The sequence below is a fragment of the Mya arenaria genome, chromosome 14, assembly GCF_026914265.1.
Source record: "Mya arenaria isolate MELC-2E11 chromosome 14, ASM2691426v1".
Lineage (NCBI taxonomy): Eukaryota > Metazoa > Mollusca > Bivalvia > Myida > Myidae > Mya > Mya arenaria.
Window position 1 is genome coordinate 32,917,866 of NC_069135.1, and position 18,725 is coordinate 32,936,590.

The 18,725-nt window shown below is 34.4% G+C and overlaps 2 protein-coding genes across 3 annotated transcripts in view; one reads left to right on the forward strand and one right to left on the reverse strand.

The window, feature by feature from the left end:
• Positions 1–578: 578 nt before the first annotated feature.
• LOC128218031 (serine/threonine-protein phosphatase 4 regulatory subunit 2-like) lies at positions 579–9,747 on the reverse strand. Its single transcript, XM_052925543.1, has 8 exons — positions 9,602–9,747; positions 9,435–9,516; positions 7,772–7,942; positions 7,304–7,397; positions 5,105–5,142; positions 3,912–4,701; positions 3,003–3,090; positions 579–2,529 (listed from the first exon to the last, which is right to left on the reverse strand). The coding sequence occupies exons 1-8, from the start codon at positions 9,636–9,638 to the stop codon at positions 2,033–2,035; spliced, it is 1,797 nt and encodes a 598-aa protein (XP_052781503.1). The 5' UTR covers positions 9,639–9,747; the 3' UTR covers positions 579–2,032.
• Positions 9,748–10,866: 1,119 nt separating this feature from the next.
• LOC128218147 (POTE ankyrin domain family member J-like) overlaps positions 10,867–18,725 on the forward strand; it is a 50,760-nt gene continuing 42,901 nt past the window's right edge. Inside the window, exons 1-2 of one of the 2 annotated variants that reach the window (XM_052925705.1) lie at positions 10,867–10,914; positions 17,870–17,927. The gene's annotated coding sequence lies outside the window, so the exon portion shown is untranslated. Of the gene's footprint in view, positions 10,915–13,947; positions 14,036–17,869; positions 17,928–18,725 lie in introns of those variants that run through there. The other variant, XM_052925704.1, reaches the window with a different exon arrangement.

The following is an 18,725-nucleotide window of genomic DNA, read 5'->3' on the forward strand; positions in this document are numbered from 1 at the left end:
GTGAAAAGCAGCATTCACTTTTTCCTCTACAAACATGCATCCTGCAAAATCGTATCAGTCAAAATAAAATTCTAGCTTAATCAAACCTTCTATTCGATTGAATAAAAAATATATTTTTTCTATTTTTGCTCGCCACTTATTTTTTATTTGGAGTGGCCCTAGGTCAAGGTTAAACTTTGCAGTCATGATTGGCCATTTTTTGTCCAAGTTCAGTATCACCCTTTTCTGTGTTTACAAAGACTACAAGATGTTGCATTCTGCAGCTTCCATCTTAAATTAAAACCATGATTTCCCCTCTTCTTAGCTTATACCAATTTCTTTAAGCTCAATTTAAACGAAAGCCGATAGCTTATGGAATCTCTTTCAAGGAGTCAGGAACATTTTCTGGGTAAAAACCAATACTGGTGTCCATTTTGACGGACTATGAGAAAGTTTCCTCGCATAGGGATCAACCCAACGACTTCTTTGATGAACAGCAGACACTTTAACCACAAGACTTCTCTAATAATCTTTTCTTGAGCCACACAGTAGAGTTCATACACATATTTGCTGTTAAGACAACATAGAAAAACTACTGGTAAAAGTTCACTGTTTATTTTGACATTTCTTACTACACAAATTTGTTTGCTAAATATACAGTGACAGAACTAAACAGAAGATTTGAAGTTAAAACAATGAGGTACTGACATCATATCCTGCAAAATGTATCCATATATATATCAGTCAATGTTACTTCACATACCAATCTTGTAATGATAATTTTTGAAACATTCCGACGTAAATGAAGGAAATGTTATAACTAAAACAACCCCTACTGCATGTCACAATTTTTTACAATTACTGAAACTGAACAATAATAGTTTAATACTATGCCTTTTCAATTATTTTTTTATTAACCTTATTGCCCTGTTAGTTTTGGGCTAGAATGCAAATTGAAATGATCTGATTGGTTTAAAGTAATTTCACGATAAAATATTGACCAATCAATAAACATTTTGGGTAACTTTGATCAAACCAATCAACTAACCTGTTTTGTAAAATTCGCTGCAATAAACAATGAAACTATCAGAGAACTTATTACTGGGCAAAATACCTTAATTTGAGTTTTTCAAATCAATCCATGTTACAATTAAATTAATTCATCTGACAATATGAAATGATGCCGATTAAATCGTGTAAACATTTTCATTTCCTTCTGAAATAACTTTTTATCATGATTATCACAATATCTGTAATGTTATGCCCTTTAAAAGTTCCAAAACTTAAAAAAGAAGAACAATACACAATTTATACCAAATGTTTTCTAGGGCTGGTCCTATAACAAGTGACTTGAGAACATCCAAGTACTTGGAGCCTGAGTAACAAATACTGCCATATTCACAAAATCATAAAATACCACATGGTAAATGTACAAACTTGTAAAAGAATTACCAGTGCATGTACAAGCTTTGCTGAATGAGAAATAAATACTGTGAAACATACATGACTCCCTGACTTAGTGCACCATGGTTGTAACTCCACATAAAAGTATAAGGTATTACAATAGTCGTGCACTAAGCCCTCAAACTATTCTTGTGTTAGCATGATCATTTTAAAAATAAAATGTGATCGTTTCCTTGACCGTCTGCTACAACTGATTTCCACAAATGAAAAATATATCAAGACTATTGATGCCATTTTTCTCTTTCGTATAATCAATAGTATACTATGGGTACCATACTTGTTTAGATTGTTCATGCCCAAATCCATGGACAACATGCTGATTGTCTATGGATAGACAGCTGGCACTCCAGAATAAAAACAAAATAAATCACAAACAACATATATCTCGTATTAGTTCCCATCAATCTGTCAATGTGGTCGGCAAAACTAGGCATTATTTATGATATTCATTTATCACCTCATGAAATTAAAATACAAATTGACCCAAATTATCTAGTATCAATCTATTTTGATCTAGTGATAGTGATTTAGTGATAGATTATGTTTGTCCGGTCAAATAATGTGTATGGCTTGTTTGTACAGGGCTGGCTCATTCCTGGTCCATTGGTTCACTCTCATCCACAACAGGAACATTTTCAGCATTCTTTTCTTCTGATGCGCTATCTGTCTCCATTTCAACCTCGTCCTGTGAAGTATCAGCTGATATATCATCAGTTTTGCTTGTTGATGCTTCAGAACTGGCTTCATTGTTTTCTTCTTTTACTTCTGCCTGATTCTCTTTGTGTTCTTCTGCTACTTGCGTATCATCACTTGTACTTTCACACTTTCCTGAGTTATCTGAATCCTCAACTTTACTATCTGACTTTTCTACTGCTACTTTATTTGGCTCTGATTCTGTTTGATCACAGCTTTGTAAGGTGTCATTGGATTGGTCTGGCTGTATAGAGGAGCTATTAGGCTGGCCAATGTCTGAAGGTGTCTCATCAGGTACAGCTGATGGTTCTGCCTCGTTGCTGTTCCCGCTATCTTCTTGTGTAGTGTGTGTGGATTCTGATTGTTCTGCTTGTGTTGTAGACTCAGCTTCTCCTTTTAAGAAACAAGATAAACTAATTAACTCATGTAACTAAAGTTACTATTTTTTTACTTTCTTGGGATAATAGATTACATTATAGTTTACCAGTAAGTCAATTTGCATGTTAAATTTTATTTTTAAGTTGGAAAGGGGCTACAACTTCATAAAGAACTAGTAGTTTTTAACCAGTCAGACTCAACCTGTATTTTATAGTATTCAACATGTGTAACAAATCTTTTTTATATCAACAACTCTTTCATGAGTTATTGTTTGGCCACCATATTTTTGGCTAAATTTAAGTTGAACATAGACCATAACTCCAATTCAAATTAAGGGCTTAACCATTACTTAAAGATGTTAAACATGCATACCAAAAAATATTTACAGTAAATCCCAGACCCTTTCACAAGCCATCATCCGCACAATCTGACCAATCAATGGACTAACAACCCCAAACTTTGGTGAGAGTATAGAAATCCCTACTAACCTATTTGTTGATCACTCGCCTCTCCTGATGGCTGCTCCCCTGGGCTACCAGAACTCGACACAGACGAATCCTCAGTACTCAACCGCATCTGGAATTTCGTATGACTCAACGGTAATGATATGTATAGAACCGTTTGTTTTAGTACCTTTATTAATTTGGTAATTAATGCTTCATTCTCACAGATTGACTATTTTGTCTCAGAATCAGCTGATTGTGGCATCAATCCCTTCAGTTCAGTCATATATTATTATACGATAACTCAAAATGGAACAAATCACAAAAGATTGGTAAACGGCCGAAACGTTAGTATCATTCTAGCCTTAAAACATCAGTTACTGTTAATATGAAAATCTGATCTTTTGTCAGCAGCATTATGTCACTGGCTTTCAGACACTTACATAAAAAATGGCACATTACAAAAAATTTAAAAAAAAGTTGTCGAAACAGTTAATCTGTGAGTGTGCCGGTTTAAAAATTATTAAATAAATAAAATTATAGAAACCAACTAGAATTTACTATGAAGTATTCTGTTAATTTAACATAACCACTCTATTCAATTGACCAATAAAGATATACTATTATGCATGATAGAACATGCCCAATGGTCACATTATCCAAGTGATAACTTTGTACATATACTGCTGACAAGTGACAACATGGAGCTTGGCCCCCAGTTGCATCATGTTAGTCTTATCGTTTTTTACCCAGTGATTCAGCTGCGCATCCAGAGTTCTAGACTGGTTTTACCTGACAACTCATTTTCATAAACATATGCTTCAACTGAATGCACTCAGAAGGGTTTAAAAACCTAATTCTTGGGACACACAGTTTTTCTCAGGACCCACGGTTATGAAGTGTGCGAATTCCAGAATGTCATTAAAAATATTTCAAAATGAATCACTGACTAACCCTTTTCTCAGGAGGTTCATCTGTATTGTCATCAAATGAACTGCTTGTTTCTTTTTTCGATGCAGTTTCTGGTCTCTCTTCCTCTTGGTCCTCAAATTCCTCAGTCCTCTTATCTTCCAGTTGCTTAACACTTGGCTCTGTTTCTTCTTTGGACTCTTCAGATGACCCAGAACTAGATATATTTTCTTCTGTTACTTCATTAGAACATTTTGTTTCTGAATGCGCTTCTGCTTGCATGTCTACAGCTTCATGTATATCACTGTTTGTAATAGCATCAGTCTCAGACGTTACTTCTTTAGCTTCATTTGTTTCACCTGATATAACACGTCCAGAAATTCTTGAAAATAAAGATGAAGATGGCGGTAGTTTAACACAATCAGAAACAACTAAGTTTTGGTCTTCTGTATTCGCACTGTTACTATTGTTAACATTCTCCTCTGCATTTTTGCCTAGACTTTTCCGATCATCATCAACACTTTTGTTCCCTTCATCACTAGAGCCAACTTTTGAATCAGTTCTAATACTATCATTACTGGCACAATCAGAGTCGTTCCTTACTGTCGCTTCATTCTCATTAAGTTTCTCAAGACCTTCATTTGAGGTGGAACTGTTTGAGTCATTAGCATCCATTGAACTAGGCCATACAGTTGTCGGGCCAACAGAGGTCCATTCCACTTGGGGTATCGAACCGAAGGGATGGCCATCATTAATGTCAAGTTCATTATTCTGCGGGCTGGACCCATTCATATCTAGGCCATTCACCATCCCACGGGACTCCGACACTATTTTCCTGAAAAGTAAAGACCCAGCATTTATAACATTACCTCATAAGCTTTTGATATAAATGTAACTAGGTTTTATGTTAATCTGTTTCTGATTAACATATTAAAATTAATTTTACATCAACTTCCAACCTCCTTGTGAAGTGCTGCAGTCGCACAACATTTAGTCAATAAACATTGAATTAGTTTTACTTCAAATTATTTACCATTATAAGTAAGTATCATACTGTTAAATGCTAATGCCTTTATCTCATTTTATTTTAATACCCTATGTCAAATGCTTACATTTATAAAAACATTTTTTGTTTGAGACGTAGATTTTCAACAAATACAGATGCTGTCCATGCTTTGTCCATTAAAAATCTTCTGACATACTATTGCATTGTTCAAATTATAGTTCATTACACATACTTTCCTTGTGGATCCACAGTACTAACAACCATCACATTCTGTAAAACATACAAACAAATAGAAGATAATACTTTAAATTTACTGTCAATGAAAATGTGTAGAAAACAAGAGATGTTTGTCAAACATTATGCCCCCCCCTGAGCGCCATGTTGTCAGGATTATATGGACAATTGAATGAAATATGCATGGACCAAAATGACAGCTGATTTGTTGCTGTTTTAAGATTATGACCATTTAAGTGTGAGGATAAAGTGCAGGCATTGTCAAGTTATCACAAGACAAGTTTTTTTCGTTCAAGGTCACTGTGACCTTGATCTTTGACCCGATGACCCCTTAATTCATAAGGGGTCATCTACAAGTCAGATGCAACTCCAAGTCAAGTTTGAAGGCCATGGGTTCAGGCGTTGTTGAGTTATCACTCGGACAAACTTTTACCATTCAAGATCACTGTGACCTTGACCTTTGGCTCTATGAATCCTAAAATCAATAAGGGTGATCTACTGGTCAGGCTTAACATCCAAGTCAAGTTTATTGATCATAGGTTCAGGCATTGTTGAGATATCAGTGGGGGAAGATTTGTTAACTTTTTTGCGTTAAAGGTTACTGTGACATTGACCTTGGCCTGATGACCCCCAAAGTCGATAGGGGTCATCTACTGGGCAGGCCCAACCTTGATGTCAAGTTTGATGACCATAGGTCCAAGAATTGTCGAGTTTGCTTTCAAAGTCACTGTGACCTTGACCTTTGACCCCTAAAATCAATAGGGGTCATCTACTGGTCAGGCCCAACCTCCATGTCAAGTTTGAGGGACATGGGTGCAGGCATTGTTGAGTTATCACTCGGACAACCTTTTACCATTCCAGGTCACTGTGACCTTGACCTTTGGCCAGATGACCCCCAAAAACCATAGAGGTCATCTCCTGGTCAGGCCAATTCTCCAAGTCAAGTTTGAGGGCCATGGGTGCAGGCATTGTTGAGTTATCAATCGAACAACATTTTACCATTCAAGGTCACTGTGACCTTGACCTTTGGCCCAATGACCCCCCAAAACAATAGGGGTCATCTAGTGGTCAGGCCCAACCTCCAAGTCAAGTTTGAGGGCCATGGGTGCAGGCATTGTTGAGTTATCACTCGAACAACCTTTTACCATTCAAGGACACTGTGACCTTGACCTTTGACCATTGAGCCCAAAAACAATAGGGGTCAGCTACTGGTCAGGCCAAACTCCAAGTCAAGTTTGAGGGCCATGGGTGCAGGCATTGTCACGTTATCACTCGGACAACCTTTTACCATTCAAGGTCACTGTGACCTTGACCTTTGGCCTGATGACCCCCAAAAACAATAGGGGTCAGCTACTGGTCAGGCCCAACCTCCAAGTCAAGTTTGAGGGCCATGGGTGCAGGCATTGTCACGTTATCACTCGGACAACCTTTTATAATTCAAGGTCACTGTGACCTTGACCTTTGGCCTGATGACCCCCAAAAACAATAGGGGTCATCTACTGGTCAGGCCCAACCTCCATGTCAAGTTTGAGGGCCATGGGTGCAGGCATTTTTGAGTTATCACTCGGACAAGCTTTAAAATTATTTTACCATTAAAGGTCACTATGACCTTGACCTTTGACCTGATGACCCCCAAAATCAATAGGGGTCATCTACTGGTCAGGCCCAACTTTCATGTGAAGTTTGATGACCATACGTCCAGGAATTGTTGAGTTATCACTTGGACAAGCTTTGGTCTACCGACGGACCGACCGACATGCCTGTGCAAAGCAATATACCCCTCTTCTTTGAAGGGGGGGCATAATTAATGTACTGCTTATTGACTAGAACCCTTTAAGTTGCAAAATATTTACACCAATGTTAATAAGAAGTTTCGCATACTTAAACATTACAATACATCATTTAATAAACCACAACAATGTTGAAAACAAAACTAGCAGTTCTAATTTTGATGATGTAAATGATGTTTATTAAGCATAAGAATATTAACAATTATTGTGTCTTTTTCAATGTATTTTTGTTCGCTTCATATGGCAGAAGTAACATGATTATACACTAATATATAACATGTAAAAGTAACCCACTGTCACAGCAATGCCATCATTTTATTTTGTACATAAAGTTTTTTACTAAATTAATGAATATTTTTTTTACTGTCAATATCATTCACTCTCCTCCATGTAGAGGACTGACTTACCTTTTCGATGCCTCTTAGAAATTTGTCACATTGGGTGTAATGCTTCTTCGGTTGTGAAAACAACTCACATAATCTCTGTATTGTGAACGGGGCACTGAAAAAGGTGCATTGGAAATGAAGTCCCAATAATATGAATATTGTGTATCACGTAGTGAACAAAAGAAATACTCACCAAATATTACCAACAGATAATAACTCATAATATTCTTCAATGCTATTATATATATAAAAAAGTCTTTATACAATAACTTTTTTTATTCAAAATTTACTTTTTCAGCAATAATTTGTTGCAAAAAAATAAAAAAGTAAATTTGACTAATTTCTGGAATTTACAACTGACAATAATGCATATAAAAGTTACAATATTAATATTAATAATTAAATAATAATTATATCGCTAATAATTATAATACCGGTAATAATTAATTATAATACCAGTAATAATTAATGATTACACCATTTTGTTACCTGGTAAATCTGTGCATGGCCTCCAGAATTCTTTTCCTCATGTCATCAAACTTGGCATTCTCAACATTGGGGTAGGGGGTTGGACGCTCACATGGATTATCTTTATTAAACTCATCCATTACTTGCTCAAGCTTTTGAACAAATAAGGTCTTTAATAGTGGCCATTGGAACCTGAAATGATAACACATTGACAATGTGATATGCAGCCATACATTTACCATGAAAATAAAATTAGTAATTAAAAACATTAAATACTATTTTTTGGCATACATACATGTACACTCCAACAGCTTTATTTGTTAGTTTATTTATATCAATCAATATAAACTAAACTGATAACAGTTTAATGAGAGGGAACTTTTGTGTAAAATAGTACTTTTAGAAACATGAAAACATTTTTATACTAAGGCCAGATTTTCACCATGGAGATTACACTGAACACAACAAAGTTTTTGCTTTATTCACACAAAATCATTGTTTGTTTAACCATAAAACAGTAGAAAAACAATGTCTAAACATTAGCAGCTTCACTTGTAAAAAAGTGCCCTATCCTTAACCTGTGAACAAACTATATCACAAGAATGAACTTTTCACATAATGATTACAAATTGAGGCCCAGATTGGGAAACAATAGAGCCCATTTTTAAAGATAATACAACTGGATACAACCACCACTAGCAAAAATAATGGGCATTCAATAAAACTTTTTTTTATTATTAAGACAGTATTAAGTTTCCCTGAAATGCTTTTAGAAAAACTGTAAATCTCATGCCAAATGATAAGTATGTTTTTAAGTTAAATTCAATTTCAGATCCACAAACTGTGACATTTCTTATCAAAAGCACATAGACATGTACAGTTATTTACACAGTTTGTTAATAAAAATGAGATTTTGCAAACATGTCCTACTTGTTTACATCATGTGCCAGTAGGTAAACTTTATAACCTGAATGCACAGAAAAGCACATGCCCATCATATTAATATTTTAGTTCAATGGATTTTCCTAAAGAAACATTTAGCTCATTAGGGCAGCTGATACCAATTATGCACTAGTCAATTGTAACCTTTTTACCTTCCAGGTGGCCCCGCAGTGCCGGGTGAATGTGGTGGTTTGGTCTTCGCGGAAAAAATAGCGGGAAATGGGCCTTACATAGGTTCCCTGGTGTGTGGGAGCATTCGGCATGGGTTTTACCATCAGTTCATCCCTGCAGGTCGGGAATTTTATTCGAGGTTTGTTGGACCTAAAGTCAAAGTCCTCGCTATTCCCCGGTCCTGGGGGGGGGGGGGTGTGGTTACACAATTGACTGGTGCATTATAACTTTGAACAAATCAAAATATTGTAGAATTTAGGACCAATGTGCTTAGAATCCCTGTGCACCATTGAATCATGAATGAACAGCAAAGAATCCTCGAGTCTGCCAAACCCAAAAAGGCTTTTGCCAGCAAGTTTGTTTCTAGTTCTTCCGTTTCTTCCAGTATCTATGCAGGGCCACGTCTGTGAAATTGTCCCACCGTTGGGACTAGATACACTAACTTCTTTAACATCCGGTATATTTTGACAATACATGACACAAATGACACCATTTAAAACAAAGATGTTGGATGTCAGTTCTAAGGATTATTTTTAATTTTTCAAATAACCTAGAAAAAATATCAACTTACACTGTTTTACCAGTTTTCGCGACCGTTTGAAGATATTCCTCCAAAACTGTAGGAATCTCTTTCCCGGGTTCCTTCTCGAAATCTAAAAGAAACCAAACGTGTCTTAGTAAAAATTCACACGACATCAGGTGGAATTAATAGAAAATAGAACAAAAAAGAAGTCCTACCCTCGAGAACTGTCTGTATTTTGTCTTGATTTTCCATTGTTTACCTCAAATTTGTATAAAAAGGTCAAGGAAAATGATGGACGCACGAGCGTGACGTCATATATTAATTCAGCGTCTAGGGGAAGCAAGCCAGTAAGCTTGTCTTATTGAGTTCGTATTCACAGATTAACTGAAGCTGGCACTTAAGGAATTCAAAGATATGTTATTTTAGGATAATTTTCATATATACAAATGATTTGCAATTAAATGACACTCATAATAATGCTTATCGTTTTTAGTTTAACCCTTAATTATAATGGACTATTCAAATATCGGTTTCAAAATAATAATCCCTCGTGTGAATTGCTCCTTTTAGATTAAACAACACTGATTTATGCTTCAATATGACGTACCTTTTAAGGGGGGAACTTTTGGAGGAGGGGATATGAATTTCTCGAAAGGTTTTAAAAGTGTAAAAGAGAGCTGTGATCCGATTGCGAGCGTGACATCACTCCGATTCCACTAGATGGACCCTAATAATAATAATAATAATAATAATAATAATAATAATAATAATAATAATAATAATAATAATAATTTAAACCGCATCTCCAGGTTCGAACACTGGACTCAACCCGATGTTTCTTTTATTTTTTATAAGTGTCCTATTTCTCATTTGAAATAGTAGCATTAGCTGACAAAATCCCCTCGATCAGGGAAATAATAATTTAAAGTTTGACAAGTTTTGAGTGGTATTCTACATTAAAGGGCAGTTCGTCTCCCCATCGACCACTTTCAGTGCATGTTTTGGGTTGTCAACAAAATGTTAGGCAAAGCACGTTGAATTCCTTAAAATGAACTTTGAATTTCATAGATTTATATGATCTTTTTACATGATTTCTTAGTGTCACTTGCGTGGTCGCAAAAAAACATATTCTCCCAAGATTTTTGAACAAATATTCAGAAAAAAATGAACATTTTAAAATATAAATAATGAACATTAGTTATACACAAATTAATTATATATGTAGTGAATATTTTAAGCGTTCTTCTTTTTCAATAATTAGAACGATCGTTAAAATAACTGACCATTGCAATCCCTACAATCCAAGGGAAAAGATAATTCCATTTACACCACAACTTTCATTGAAATGATTAATGTGACCAAACTTCTCTTGCCCAGCTACACCCTACGCACTACCCCACCTGGGGCCATAGCGCAAATCAACGTATATGTAAACCGTATTACAGCTTGCCGTTTTACTAATTAAGGCTTTTTTCCCGAGTACATGTCAAAGTTGACACCGGAACTTTTTTAATTAAGGTGACAACAGGTGAGTTAATTTTGTATTATTTATATTGTCATTCAACTATAATACCCCAAAATTAATTCTTAATATGTGTAGTTAATCTTGAAATGTTATAAGTGCATTTGAGAGATGGATTTTTGTTCGCAATCTGAAATATCTTGGTATTCAAGTAACTTGTCAGCTGTCAACATCAAATGATATCTGAGATTTTCACAGACTCCGTTCAATCTTATAAAATAGTTTTGCCATAAATAATTGGCAAATAATGAAAATAACTTGGATCGGAAGCTTCTTAAGATGTTGTTTTGAAAAATGATGCATGTCATGAAAGTCAAACTTATATTTTGTTAAAATAATTATAAGGTGCATGGTAATTTGTTACATCGCTAAAATACTGTTTGGAATTAATATACTGTATATTCTTTGTTCATGCATTGTCTAATTATTGCATGGACTGTAATTGCATAATTCCAGCATAATTCCATTTATCATTTACAAAAATAATGTATTTTTCAAAGAATGTGGTACATGTATATATCCATAATTTTTAATTAAAGCTACATTATTAAATGGAAAGTTTTAACTGAAAGTTTGACGCTGTGCAAAACATTGCACAGTATCAACATGGTTTTGTGATGTCCAAAGATATTTCAGAATGGCTGCCCCCATGATGTAAAGAATTATTGGGTTGTATGTAGAAGAGCTAGGCCACATAAACACCTGCTTCAGACTCTTTGAAGGAATTTTGTTTGGGCGACTCTATGCGTTAAGGGGAACATAATGAATGTGCAATTGTTAGAAGAGTTCCCTTATCAAGCATTATTGTGGCTAGTCTTAGAATAAAGGCTGTGTGTTAATTTTGTAATATAATATTTATGATATTAAAGTTATTATATACATGTAATTTATCCAAAAAGGAAGCATGAGTAGCACATGTCAAGCCAGTATTTATTTTTTGTCTTGTAGTATATTTTACAATTTTATATCGTATGGTAACATGAGGAGGTCAGTTGTTGTTTTTAACTAAAGCTTTTTTGGTCATTGACATTGTAAACACCCATGCTAGCTAATGTTAGGTAGTGAATTATATTGACATATTTTTTTTTAATTTGGTGAGAGTTTGACCTTACGATTGCATCCCTGATTACCAGAGACCTTTTCCTTACCCACAGCCCTGACTACCAGAAGAATTTTGCTGACCCTCTAGCCCTGGCTACCAGAGACCAACTCTTACCAGCATCCCTGACTTCCAGGGGTTTTCCGACCCTCAGTCCTGACTATCAGAGGCATTTTTCTGACCAACATTCTTTAAGGGGCCTTTTTCTGACCCACAGCCCTGACTGTCAGTGGCCTATTTCAGACCCACAGCCCTGACTATCAGGGACATATTTCTAACCCACAGTCATGATTACTAGTGGTCTATTTCCAACCCACTGTCCTGACTACCAGTGGTCTATTTCTGACCCACAGTCCTGACTACCAAGGATCTATTTCTTACCCACTTCTCTGACTATCAATGGCCTATTATTGACCATTATCCCTGACTACCTGAGGTCTTTTGCTAAATTTTGAGGCTTTATTATGAGCAACATCCCTGACTGTCAGCAGTTGTCGAAATTAACACAAGTCCTGCACTTGTCCTGCACACAAGTCAATGACTTCGGGGCTAGCTCAAATTCTGAATTTAATATAGCAGGGCTTGTTCAAATTTATTATGGCAAGCAATACTATAAGAGTTCAGGCTTGTTTATCCAAAAGTCTAATTTCGATTACTGTGTCAGAGGGCTATTTCTGACCCAGAGCCCTGACTACCAGAGGCTTTTTTCTGATCAATATCCCTGACTGTAAGGGGGCTATATCTGATCCACAGTCCTGACCCCAAGGGCCTATCTGTGACCCACAACCCTGACTCCCAGTGGCCTATATCTAACCTACAGTCCTGCCTTTAGGGGCCTGATACTAACTTGCACTTTGTGACATTTTGCCACACTGTCATCAAAAGGCATTCTTTCTTCCTGTCTGGCATAAGTTTGTTGAACTGGGTCCTAGAAGAATCTGTTTTGTCCCTGACCATTGGGGATTTTAGGAAAAGACTCTTCCTTGACCTTTGATGAATTGATAATTAATAATTAATAATGTTATTTTATTCCTTTAGCTGTACACTTTCTTACTGTCACTTGCATTTTGTTGGAAAGAAGAAGAGATTAATCATCAACATGTTTTAGTTTTCTCATTTTGCAGCAAAATTATTGCTTCCAAGCATCAGTAGTAATTTCAATGTATAAATCAAGTCAAGATTCAAGGTCAAATGTGTACTAAAATTGCATCTACAATTAAAATATAACGACTTTTTTATTTGACATAAGTAATAAGTTTATTGACAAGTTGACAAGACGGGTGTCAATTATTTTGTATTGCCATGTTTTAGTATCAATTATATATTCCATAGGCCATATGATTGATTATATAGGCAAATAGTTTACAGCGTGATAAAGAGTATATTTTAAAAGCAGGTTTGTTTGACCATCAAGAAACACACCAAATTTATCTTCAAAGCTGCACTCTCACAGATATGCTGTTTTACAACTTTTTATTTTTTGTCTTGGAAAGAGCAAATTTTTGCGTAAATATCTGTAAAACAATAATAAAAGATTGCTGACAAAAGATCAGATTGCAGATTTTCGTATTTCGTTCGAAAATTAATGTTTAAGAAAAATGCATAAAATATTAACTTTTGAACTTAAATATTAAAATATGGTATCTAATTTTTTGTCAGCAGTCGTATATAACTGGTTTCAATGGATTTTGCAAAAATTGGCTCGTTCCAAGACAAAAAATAAAAAAAGTTGTTAAACGTTCAATCTGTGAGAGTGCAGCTTTAATGTAACAAGACTATAATGTAAACAAAAAGTTATGTCAGAATGCAGAGATGTGATTCATGTTGGCATTCAATTTTCAAATGCCATTCATTTTCTGATTATCATGCTAACTTAATGTTGGCCTCAGTACCCTTACAGCTTTTATATTTTATTGAAGCTCTCCTGTGACTTGGTAAACAGACTGAAAACGTTTCAATGTGTGAAACGATTTATTAGTACAGTTGATTCAGATTGCTTTGATCATGGGATATAAGTATGTGAATTGGGTAAGCATAGTATTATGTTTATTTTATTTGATTTTTGTGATTTGTAGGTTAAGATGCCTACCAAATTATTTGGTATTTATTGTCAACATTTGGTTTAAAAAGGTATATTATACAGTCTATAATATAGTATGTACATGTTAAGCAGGATGGAGAGTTATAATAATGTAGAAATAAGACAGATTTTACATTATATCATATTATTAAGTTTAATGATTGCAATTATTTACTGTTTTGCAATGCTTTCTTTTAGCTTTGTTTTTTTTTGTTTTTGAAGAAACAAGTGCATTAATGTGTTAGCATTGGTGTCGTTATCTACAAGCAAAATTGACTGAACCCTTGACCATATATTAAATGCAAAAACCGTTCAAGATATTGAAAAGAAACTTGGCATGTACATGTGTTGCAAGAGACAATATGGAAAGACCCATGCCTCTGTCCTCAACATTTAACATTTTGTTAAATGGCAATAGGTTATTGACTATCATGAGTGTACCTCATAAATGAAGTGCAGCGCAACTATTTCTCATAACAAAATAGATATCACAATACTATTGTAGAATTTTGAGATACAGCTTATTGTGTTCAACTTGTTTAACCCTTTGCATGCTGGGTAAATTGTCGTCTGCTCAAAAATGTCGTCTGGTTTATTCTAAATTTCTTTCAATTTACTTAAAACTTTGGGGATATATTGACTGAGTGGCAAACAGCTTGGAACCTGACCAGACGCCGAGTTACTCGGTGTCTGGTCTGGTTCCAAGCTGTTTGCAAAGCCTTTAAAATTGCCATCAGCAGCCTAAGGGTTAAAGGGCCACAATGTAGGTTGAAATTTTAATGCATTATCTTGTTTAACTTGCTTGTCTTTTATGATCAACACAAATCTAGTTATATGATTTTGGTACGGATAAAATAATATGAAAATATATTTTTGGCGCTTTTTCACTTGGAAAATTTGTGGCCACGTAGCTATTAAATAAGAAAAATATATTATTAATAAAGACCTTTTTATTTCCATCCCTATGATTTTTTGTTTTGATAATTTAAGTCAAATGAGTTAAACACATTAAAGATGAGTTTTTTGCATCAGCCTATATTGTGTGCCTTAAACAGATTAAAGAAAGGTTGACCTTTGTAATAAAAATATTTGAATTATGGGCGCTTTCATTGTATGCAGTTTGCCAAAATTGCTTTGAAATTGGTTAGTATTACGTATTAACGCTATCAAACCATAAACATGCAAACGTTTATAATTTTAACAGATTAGTGACATAATAGATATATTATTTTCTGTTCAAAGGGTTGACACTAATTTGAATTAATTATGACCCGGGAAACATCATATCATATTTCTTTTGTCAAAAATGACAACATTATATAAGTTACTAACAAAACAAATGAATTTTACAAATACTTTTGTAAGTATTACCGGTACTTCATACTATTTGGATTTGTTTAGAAAAAAGAACATTTTGATTTGAGTGTAATTGTAGTAAAAAATAGTGAAATAGTACATCTTTTAGAAATCAACAATATTATATTGTAAATAACTGAAAAAATGTGACCTGTGGACCACTCAGAAGTTTCATTGATACAAAGAACAAACAAAACTTAAGTCTTTTCATTCCCTGTGGATGTTATTTAGCTACTTTCTGTTTTGTTAGGAATGGTTTATGACCAGCATAAATGTTTCACAGGGTTGTAAAGGAATCACTGTGATATTTGATCTCCCCATATTTGGGTCTGAGTGTTATCGCTGTCTTATCAGGTCAGTTTTCAAACGGACGAAAATACCCATGATAAACAAACACTGATACTTTCCTCATTTGACAACATGTAACCTCGCACTACCCTATTAGTTGATACGAAATTCAATGAACATGAGGCCAAGTAACCTAGATGTTGTTTTGTAAGTACATCAATATTTAAAATTTGCATAAAAGTAAAATATCTGCATACATGCTATATTTTCTTGAGACCATTCAGGGGGATTTGTTCAGAAAGGCTGAAAATTCAGGGGGATTTCGGTAGTATTCAGGGGATTTTTTTAAGCAGGCCCCAATTTCTCGAAACTTCTTAAGCTTAACAGATTTAAGTCGCTTATTTCAATTAGCCAAAATACATACTAATAATGGATTTTGATATATGAAAAATGGTTTCTTCTAATTAGCATACAAAATGTTCTTACATAATTCATAAAAACTCTTAAAGAAGTTAATATAACGCATATTATAGAACAACAAAAATAGTGAGTTTAGCTTAATCCTGTTATAAGGGACTTAAGAAGTTTCGAGAAATTGGTGCCTGGTCTAAGTTGGCGAAATTTCAAAGTATTTTTAGACCCAAATACAGAAAATTGTATTCACATATATTTTGCTATAAAAACCTCTAACTTTTTCATTATGCAGAATATGATGATATCATTATACAGAATATACATTGTCATAATTTATCATATTCTTATGATACATTGAAAAATAATCTGACACAGTTAGGAAACATAAATATGTCTGTTCACTTAATATTTTCATTTATTTTCCTTTATTTAAACATAAATCCTGTATACAAAATTGTGGGTGTAATAGTCTATTTCTACAGATACCATTGATAACATTTACATAGTGATTGACATACGCCTAAAAATTTATTCAAATGGGCGTTTATCATTAAAATATGCAGATGCAATGGGCACTGTAATGCCATTGTATCTATTTATATTATTTCATGATCATTAGGTTGGTGAAATATCTGTGTTGTTAGTGTGTTGTCAGGCTCAGAGCTGTCATGTCTTGATTTATAGAAATACGAAAACCAGCAAAACATTCAGAACTATTGGGATCGTATTAGTATAATTCCCCCTGTTGTAAAAGAATATACCCCCCTCCAAAACAGCCAAAATTCCCCTTTAAAGGAATTTGATACTAAAATACTCCTTTGAAGGACACAAGCAAGCCTCCATCTTCATCTAATCTCTAATCTATAACACATATACATTCATGCTTATAACTTATGATATTTGCAACAAAGGGACATTTCGCCTCATTGCCCTTTTTACAGACTGAAATGTTTGTCATTTACACAATGAACAATGTTATCTTAGCTGATGATGCTTGAAGTGTAATCTAATCAATGTATCCTATTGTTTTCAAGTCAACATATTTTTCTGATTGTCAACTGTAAAACATAAGTCCCAATAGTATACCAATGTATCAATTGTATTGGATCCTGTGCTAATTTTATCTTTGATATACCAGTATAATCATACTCCCTATTGTATCGTTCATACGAGGCCATACTGGTACATAGTGATTTTGACTTGTATATTATTATGTCAGGCCTTTTTCTTTTCCAATGTCAGAATCTCCAATCTTGGAAGAAAAGCAGAATAAATCTGAATTATGTCTTAAAAGTTTTATGTTTAGGCTATATCATGTCTTAAAGAAAATGTTTGATGTGCGCTGCTGTCATTGTCATGTATAAAACAATTGTAGCCTCTAACAAAATTCATAAAGTTGATCCTCTATGTTACTTGACAATAGGAAATAATGTATACCCCAAGGGAATTATGAGTTTTTAAGGCTCTAAATCATCAGGTAGGTATTAAGATGAATATATATATTTGTACCTACATTGTAACTTTGTAAATATACAAAAAGATAGAGCCTTGGAGATGTATGGTTGATTTATTATTTAATGTTCTATGGTTTAAAGGATACAGTGTAGTTAATATAATGGTAATTTGCTGAAGGTGTATATATCTTCGTTAAAGATATCTTCGAAAAGAATGATAAAGCAAGTTGTATATCTATTATATCATGGTTTATTTTTTGTATTTTTCAGTGAAGACGTGAAAGATATGTGCATATAGCTGAGCTCTCATATTGGTTGGTTTGAATAGGTATGTTAATATTATTGTGTTCTTTATGTAGCAAATGAATTCAACGTTATTGATTGTTCACAAATTTTTTTAATATAAGATGCATCTGTAGGCAGACCGGCTGAGACCAGCTGTCGACTGAATTGTCTAGTGAAGCAAATATAGATACTGTATTTGTCGTAGTAGAAGCTCATGTTCTTATAGACATGCAGGGCGTTTCTTGTGGGTTTTGTTTCTTGGATCTAACAATGCCTAACCTGACTGATGACTCATTGTAATCAAGATTGTTCCTGTTTAGACATGGCATTTAGGGTGAGCATGGTCTAGTGGATAGGTGTCCGCCTCTAACCCAAGTTGTGGGTTTCAGCCCCACCAGGGGTACTCTCTCTGGGCCTTTCCAAAAGGTCTACCCAGGAAGCAAATTCAAACGCGATTCATATGTCGTAATCAGCTTTCAGCAGTCTTCGCAATCAGACTAAAATACTTTTGTATAAACTGAACTAAACATATCATAGGCCGCTATGTTATATAGCGCCCTGCTGTCATGATTTATATAACCCATTTCTTAGTAAACGACAGAATGTTACACAAAACAATAGTGATTAAAACAAATATTTGTTTCATAATCCACATACATGAAGGTTGAATTTGACAACAGTCCTGTACATTGTGTAGGACAAACACTGTACAAGGTATAATAATTGGATATTGATATATTGACTTATATTGTTTCACTTGATTAAAAAATCATTACGGTCAAGACCAACAAATTTTGTCCCATGAATTGATTAATGAAGTGTCAACTTGTACAGTCCCTGA

Excerpts from the sequence above, each read along its gene's own strand:
- LOC128218031 (XM_052925543.1), bottom strand. The coding sequence starts at position 9,638 with ATGGAAAATCAAGACAAAATACAGACAGTTCTCGAGG. Across the intron at positions 9,517-9,601 it reads AATACAGACAGTTCTCGAGG|ATTTCGAGAAGGAACCCGGG; the intron begins GTAGGACTTCTT and ends GGTTTCTTTTAG. Across the intron at positions 4,702-5,104 it reads ACTGTGGATCCACAAGGAAA|GAAAATAGTGTCGGAGTCCC; the intron begins GTATGTGTAATG and ends TTTACTTTTCAG.